This window comes from Nipponia nippon, unplaced genomic scaffold (assembly GCF_047370975.1).
Source record: "Nipponia nippon isolate SJK-2023a ecotype South Korea unplaced genomic scaffold, ASM4737097v1 scaffold_4, whole genome shotgun sequence".
Lineage (NCBI taxonomy): Eukaryota > Metazoa > Chordata > Aves > Pelecaniformes > Threskiornithidae > Nipponia > Nipponia nippon.
In genome coordinates this window covers 87,960,446-87,968,177 of record NW_028262358.1, presented here as the reverse complement: position 1 = coordinate 87,968,177, position 7,732 = coordinate 87,960,446, and the positions used below count along the sequence as shown (strand labels likewise).

General features: G+C 53.4%; 2 protein-coding genes across 8 annotated transcripts in view; both read left to right on the top strand.

The window, feature by feature from the left end:
* The first annotated feature begins 534 nt into the window (after window positions 1-534).
* On the top strand, window positions 535-3,231 carry RIPPLY2 (ripply transcriptional repressor 2). The gene is made up of 3 exons (XM_087775978.1): window positions 535-992; window positions 1,102-1,166; window positions 3,025-3,231. Exons 1-3 carry the CDS (start codon window positions 666-668, stop codon window positions 3,182-3,184), a joined length of 552 nt encoding a protein of 183 aa, XP_087632104.1. The 5' UTR covers window positions 535-665; the 3' UTR covers window positions 3,185-3,231.
* Window positions 3,232-4,525: 1,294 nt separating this feature from the next.
* Window positions 4,526-7,732, top strand: part of CYB5R4 (cytochrome b5 reductase 4) — a 45,819-nt gene continuing 42,612 nt past the window's right edge. For 6 of the 7 annotated variants that reach the window (XM_087775120.1, XM_087775119.1, XM_087775125.1 and 3 more), the window contains exons 1-2: window positions 4,526-4,672; window positions 5,936-6,089. In XM_087775120.1, coding sequence (XP_087631246.1) covers window positions 4,598-4,672; window positions 5,936-6,089 — 229 coding nt within the window. In that variant the 5' untranslated portion in view covers window positions 4,526-4,597. Of the gene's footprint in view, window positions 4,673-4,858; window positions 5,288-5,935; window positions 6,090-7,732 lie in introns of those variants that run through there. The other variant, XM_087775121.1, reaches the window with a different exon arrangement.

Below are 7,732 nucleotides of genomic sequence, written 5' to 3'. Positions count from 1 at the left end.
GTAGCAACAGCATCTGATGCTGACAGTGGAATGAAGTATCGGGACTACATGAAAAAGAATAGAAGGCGGCCCGTTTCCTCGGTAAAAATGAGGAAAAAAACCCTATAGGTAACAGCCACTATGCTAACTAGGGAAGCAATGTTATGTTAGGGGGAATACGTCACGCAGTGCATTGGGGGGTGACGCATTACGAAATAAGGACCCCTCTAAGGAGCGTCATTGCCTCCGCCACCCCAGGGTGACATTCCTCTGCCTGCGCGGGAGCGCTGCCCCCCGGCCCGGGCAGCCGTGCCCCCGCCGGCCGGGCCGCGGGCCGCAGCGGGGCGGGGGCGCTGGCCCTCCCTCCCCCCAGGCCTCGCCGCCGGAGGGGACAGAACAAACGCGCTCCTACGAACAAAAGGCCGCGCTTGCGGCGGCCTGACCCCCGCCGCCGGGGCGGGAGGGCGGCCCGGGCGCGTCCCCGGTGCCGCCTCGCCCCCCCTCCGCTCCCACCGGGGCTGCCCCCCCGCCGCGGCGGCCATGTGTCCGCTCAAGTGCGATTCGCACCCGCTTGCCAACCCCCCCGCCCCCGCCCCCCGCGGCCATTTGGGGCACGCACGCGCCCGCGCCCCGTGTTTACACAGCGGCGCCTTCGCGCGGAGCCGTTTTGCGGATGGCGCTGGCAAATGAGCCGCGGGCGGTGGGGTGGGCTCCGCGCCGCGCAACGGCCGCCGCCGGCTATAAAAGCCTGCGGGCCCGGCGGGATAAGGCCAGCGGCCGCGGACCGGCGGAGGATGGAGGGCGGAGGGCTGGGGTGCGGCTGCCCCCGCCCGCCCCCGGCGGCGCTGCCCCCGCAGGGGTACTCGCCCCTCTCCTCCTCCCCCCGCTGCGGGGCGCGGCCCGGCCCTGCCCCAGCCGTCCTGCCCTTGCCCCGCAGGTCCGCGCCCTTCTGGAGGCCCTGGGTGCCCGCGCCGGGCGAGGCGGGCCGGCGGAGCGGCACCGGCCCCGCCGCGGTGAGTGGGGCGGCGCGGCGGGGGAGCGGTGGCCGGCGCGGCGGGGCTCCCTCCCCCCCGAGGGCTGGGTGCCGTGCCGGCGGGCTGACCTCTGCTCTCTCCTCCCCAGCCTCACGGCCCCCGCGGGCTGGCGGACGCCTCCGGGAAGCTGGGGCAGTACAGGCACCCCGTCAGGTAAGTGGCGGTCCCGGGCCGCCGCCCGTCCCCGCGGGGGAGCCGCGGGCAGCCGCGGCGCTGCGCGGCCGGGAGGGGAGAGCCCCTGCCTCGGCAGCGTCGTGCCCGGGCGGCCGGACGCTGGCTCGCCCGCCCCTTTTGATCCCACACGTGTATTTATGTAGATATTAAAGTGCCTTCGGAGTGATTTAGCCATCTAAGTGCTTTTGAACCGACAGGTCCTTGGGCAAATGATTGCCAGCACTTGTGGATTTACCAGATCTTTAAGATGAGATGTTGACGTGCTTCTGTGGTGTGGGACTTAGACATCTTACACAGTTATGTGTTGGGTTTTGTTTGTTGTGGTTTGTTTGGTTGGTTGTTGTTTGGGTTTTTTTTGTTTTGTTTTTTTTTTTTTTTTTTGTGGTGGCAGAGGTGCCTGAAGCACCTTGCTACTCATTCCTGTGCCCCGGATTAAAAAAGGGCGGGACAGGGGGTAGTTCCTGGGCTGTCGTGCTGTGCAAACCTCCAGTGTCCTCCCGCTGCAAGGAAGCAGGTACAGGCACGGGACACTGGCAGTAGGAGAGGGTATGGACTGACTAAGCCAGCGTTGCCGGCAAAAATACTCGTGCAACTACTGCTTTAATGACGAGGATAATGAGAGTACCTGCCCTGTCAGTTCTGAAAAGGAAACAAAGAAAATAGCTACAGCCGAATCTGCAGGAGAGCCTGTATTCAGAAGTATTAGTAGGTGTTGCAAGGTGCTTAAAATAATTGCACAGGTAGTTCTTCCGGAGAAGATGCAGCTTTCTCACGGATACAGGCTCTGATCCTGCAAATACTGATGCACAGACCACCTAAGCGATTGCACAGACCCTGACTTCACTCTGACTGCTCGGGTGCTTAGGTATGAGTGAATGCTGCAGGGAGCACTGGGAATGGAGAGGGGTTACAAAGCAAGTATCAGCTACTTTGCACTGCAAAGGAAGCAGCGTTCTGTTAAACAGTAGCCTAGAAAGCACTCTTTGTAATTGCTAGAAAAACCATCTAGTTCTGTTTCTTAATGTATTTCTACATAAACAATCTGTAGTCAGCAGTTAATTATGTTAGCTCTTAGCTCTTGGGACTTCTATTGTCTAATTCTTCCAGCTACTTCCAAACTGTAAGCAAAAGAGGATCCTAGTTGAAAAGGAACAGGAACTGTGGAGTAATTAATTGCAATATATCATCTCACTAGCTGATAGTCCTTGGTAACCACAATATTACCAGCAATTTTTATGTTAATCTCTGGATTCAACACAGACTACTTTAAAATCTGGACCCACGGGGCACCTTCTGTAAGGAGTCTGTTAGATGATTCTTCTTGGAAAGACAGGGTGAAATATCAAGGTCTGATCCCCCTAGACCTTTATCATTCCTTTCACTTTGAGATTTGTCTCACGCCATTGTGAACGACTACCTAGCTTGGGGACCTCTAGTAACAAAACTACTAACTTAATCCAAATCTATTGGGGATCCTGTTTGACACCCGTTGTATTCCCTAGGAATAGTTCCAGTGAGGGCAGTATTATTTGGATCAGATCCCCAGATAATACTGTTAATGAGGTACTGGAGTTGTAAGTTTCAGATGCAGCAGATCTTGGGCTTTAGAGTAGTTTTGCTGCAAAACTAGCACTTTAAGGGCATCTTAACTCTTCAGATGAAAATACAGAATCCAGAGAATATTTTTTATTTAAATGTACAAAGCAGTTTAGCAATTGAGCATGTGAGGAAAAATTCTGTAGGATGCTTAACAGAATTTCACTGCTGTTTCTTGTTTGTCAGCCTCCAAGCAGAATATGTAATAACATTAAGCAAACCTATTGTGTACTTGTTTCAGACTATTTTGGCCCAAATCAAGGTGCTATGATTACTTATATCAGGAAGCTGAAGCACTTTTGAAAAACTTTCCAGTTCAAGCTACAATTTCCTTTTATGAAGACTCGGATAGCGAAGATGATGAAGATGAACAAGATTCAAGAACAGAATCGGATTGCTGATTGCAGGAAAGGCCAATGTGACTTCTAAGACTTAATTTAAACTTAATATAAAAATGTATTATAGTATTTTTAAAGATAATTTATTTGTATGTAAGTTATTCTTAATAAAACTGAAATGTTTTGTAATTTTACCTGAGCCTTTTTCCTTTCTTCTATTCCTGTCCTGTTTTAGACCAGGAAGGTATTGGTTAGTATTTTTTATCTAAGGTCCTATATTTTATAGACCATAATTGGAACACTGATTTTAGGAGCACAGAATGGATGCTGTGCTTTAAAGTCCTCTATGGTTAGGTGACGTCCTCAAGGTTTGAGGACGCAAGGCAAGCTTTTTCTTTGTGATTTAGTAGGCTCCATGTGGAAGCATATGAAAGAATTATTGGATTAAGTATTCTAATGTTGTGCCTGCTGTTACAATGGAGTTTCAAACACGGAAAAGAAACAGTATAGCTCATTCCCAGATGGGGAGAAGGGTCCAAATGCTACTCTAGTTTTTGCTTTTAAAGAAGGGGTTTGCCTTCAGCCATTCCTGCTCTCTCATGTATGTGAGCTGTATCATTACACATAGTTTCATACTGTATTTATCAGTTTTGTTTGTAAAGTGGACATCAAGAAATGACGAAAAAGTTCCAATGTGAGTTGTTTTGAGGGCAAATTTGTTTCTGATAATCAAAGCAAAATTTGGTACAAATCATCATGCAGGCCGAAGCTCCTAAAGGGACAAAAAGATCCAAAACTTTAATTCAACTGCTAGTGCCTCTATCAGGTACAGCTTGTGTACAGACCCGAACCTGTCGGTGCCCGAGTGCCTGTGTGTGTGCTGCTGGGGACGGGGCTGTCTCACCCTGTCAACAGCATCCCTGGAGCGTTTGCCCCCACACCGTCGCCCAGCGGGCCTGGCGCAGCCGGGCAGGAGGGAGCAGCTCTTCACACGCGGCCCTTCTCGCCGTTTTACCTTCAAGCGGCGGGTAGCAGCAACAGCGCCCGTTACATCAATCTTCAGCCCCGAGCACCGTACCTGGCGCTGGGAGGCCTGGACGTAACACCGACTTCAGCGCAACGGGAGACCAACTCCCCAGGGTGAGACAAAAAGGTGCAGGCGGTACGCGGCGCCCTCTCCCAAGCGCCCACCCGCGCTGCCCCGGGGGAGCCCGCCGCCGCCCCGCCCTGCGGTGGGACCCCGCGGGCCCGAGATGGCGGCAGGGATGCCTGCTCCCAGGCACCGAGACCCCCCCGCCTCGCCCAGGGGAGGCGGCCGGGCTGCTACCGGCACCAGCAGGCCTGCCGGGCCTGCCGCGCCTGAGCCCCGCCCGGGCCCGGGCCCGGGCCCGGGCCCCGCCCGCCGCCGCGCCTGCGCCCTGTGCCGGAGCGCACCGCCCGCCCGCCGGGGCGCAGGCCGCGGCCCGGGCCGTCGGGATGCTGAACGTGCCGCCGCAGGCTTTCCCCGCGCCCAGCTCCCAGCAGCGGGTGGCTGCGGGCGGCCGCGCCAAGGTAGGGAGAGCTGGGCTGCCGCCGCGGGGGTGGGGGTCGGTCGCAGCCGGCGCTGGGGCCTTCCCCGGCAGCGCGGCCTGGGGCCCTGCGGGGCTGCTTGTGCTCCGGCCGCGGGGCTGTCGGTGGCCGTCGCTCGGGGGTGGAGCCGGGGGCCCGGCCGGGTGGGGTTCAGCGGCTCCCCCGTTTCCTTTCGGCCGTTTGCGTGGCCTGGCCCCGCTGGGCGGAGCTGCTGTGGTTTGCCCGCGGGCTGCCGGTGGCGGCCGGGGCAGGGCTGCCTCTGGCCGCTTCCTTCCAGAGGTCTCGTACTCGGCAGCCGCCGGGGGGACGCGGCGGCTGTGACAGGGCCCCGGGCCAGGGGCTGGCTCGGCTGCGTCGCTGGAAAATACTTCGTACTTCTCGTTTTCAGAAGGCGGTGGTGATGGCGCTTCCTGCTCTGCCTTCCCAGGCTCTCCCGGGGCTCCTCCTGGGCAGCGACGGAGCTGCCAGCTTGAACTCACTGCGCGCAGCTTACGCTTTACGGGTCTTCATCTTTGGAGTGGTTTTGGGGGCACTTGGTGCCTGCAGACCTCACTTGGAAAGGAAACTCGTACTTAGACTGAAGTAGTATCAAGCGATGTGGGTCTACGTGCCCTTTCGTTTTCTCGTTTCTGGTTTTGCTGTGGTTTTGTAAGACTTTCTTTAACCCTGCTGTTAGAGTTTGGTTCAAAGGGGTTCCCAGTCTGTGGTGCTGTTGAAAAGGAAGATGCTAGACACCCTGAAGGTTTTGCTCTGCCTTTCAGGCAGGCCATGGATAATAGGCCCCTGGTAAGCCAGAGGACTTTGGCCCCAGCTTTCTCTGGGTGAGATTTCCAGTTGCTGTAGGGCTCACAGAAAGTCTTTATGAATGCTGTGATGGTGAAATTTTGTCCTACCTTGCCATGGTTTTGAAATCTCTCTTTGTTGCTCATAGGTTTCCAGGCCATAACTCAAATGATGCTGATAAAAACTTTTTACCATCACAGGAGGACTTGGTATCTGTAGTTTGCTTTGGGAAGAGTTGTCTAAATGTTTGTTGATGCTCAATAATTCCCTTGCCTGGGTTACTACGTAGGAAGCTTCCCTAAGCAGCCTTACTGCTGAGTAGAGCACCCAAATATCGGTGAAGAATACAGATTGTGTTATTTCTTGTTTTGCCTGAGCCCTTTTTGGGACCTTAGAAAAGTGTATTTACTGACTCTTTCTTCCTCTAGAGTTAATAATGTTTGTACACTTGTTATTTTTCAGGTACCTTTAAAACCAGGAAGGAGTCTTATGGATTGGATTCGTCTAACTAAAAGTGGGAAGGACTTGACTGGTTTAAAAGGGCGGCTAATTGAAGTGACTGAAGATGAGCTTGCTAAGCACAATAAAAAGGAGGACTGCTGGATATGTATAAGAGGTTGGTTGCTCTGATGTTGCTTCAGCTTTTTTTTTTTGCCTAGCCTCTCTCTTCTGTAATTAGAGAAGAAGCAACAAATCGCAATCAAACAACAACAACAAAAGCCACACCCCAAAACAAACTGTGTGCCTTCTCTGTTTAGGCCAGGTATAATCTTGATGTAATAGGACACAACTTTGTTCAAGTTAGAGATTTTATCATAGAATCGTAGAATGTCCTGAGTTGGAAGGGACCCACAAGGATCATCGAGTCCAACTCCTCTCCCTACATCGGACAACCCCAAAATTCACACCATGTCTGAGGGCGTTGTCCAAATGCTTCCTGAATATTGTCAGGCTTGGTGCCGTGACTGCCCCCTGGGGGAGCCAGTTCCAGTGCTCCACCACCCTCTGGGTGAAGAACCTTTCCCTAATGTCCCACCTAAACCTCCCCTGGCATATCTTCCTGCCGGTCCCTCGGGTCCTGTCATTGGTCGTCAGGGAGAAGAGATCAGCGCCTGCCCCTCCTCCTTCCCTTGTGAGGAAGCTGTAGACCGCGATGGGGTCTCCCCTCAGTCTCTTCTTCTCCAGGCTGAACAGACCAAGTGACTTCAGCCACTCCTCGTACGGCTTCCCCCCTAAACCCTTCATCATCTTTGTGGCTCTCCTCTGGCCACTCTCTGGTAGCTTTGTAACCTTTTTGTACCGTGGCACCCAAAACTGCACACAGCACTCAAGATGAGGCTGCACCAGTGCAGAGTAGAGCGGGACAATCACCTCCCTCGACCGGCTGGCAATACAGTGCTTGATGCACCCCAGGACACGGTTGGCCCTCTTGGCTGCCAGGGGACACTGTTGGCTTGTGTTCAACTTGCTGTTGACCAGAACCCCCAGATCCCTCTCCATGGGGCTGCTCTCCAGCCTCTTGTTCCCCAGTCTGTATGTACATCCAGGGTTGCCATGTTCCAGGTGCAAAATCTGGCACTTGCCCCTGTTAAACTTCATACGGTTGGTGATTGCCCAGCTCTCTAATCTGTCCAGATCTCTCTGCAGGGCCTCTCTGCCCTTGCGAGTGTCGACAGCTCCTCCCAATTTTGTGTCATCAGCAGACTTAGATAGTAATCCTTCGAGTCCTGCATCCAAGTCATTTATGAAGACATTAAAGAGCACTGCCCCCAAGATGGATCCCTGCAGAACCCCGTTAGTGACTGATTGCCAGCCCGACATAACCCCATTTACTATAACCTGTTGAGCCCCACCCGTCAGCCGACTGCTCACCCATTGCATTGTGTGTTTATCCAGCTGTATCCTGGACATTTTGTCCAGGACGATACTGTGAGAGACAGTATGTAACAAAGCTTTTCTTTGCTTTCAAGCTGTTCTTAAGAAGTCTTCCAAGTGGATGTATTTTACCCCTATTTTATGTTTGCATATGAAAATAACAAAACACAAGATTGTAAGTGCTGCCTCAGGCAACAAGGGCTTAGCAAGAATAACGCATTGAAAATGCTGACATGTATTTACATTCCTCAGTCTTGGAGAGTTTATTATCTTTAGCAGTTAAGTATTTGTAAGGGTTGCTTTAAAGCATCTAGAGACATATAAATGTTAAAAATGTTACTTAAATCTGTAGAATGGTCTTTAGGAAGTAAGCGTGTAAGCCCA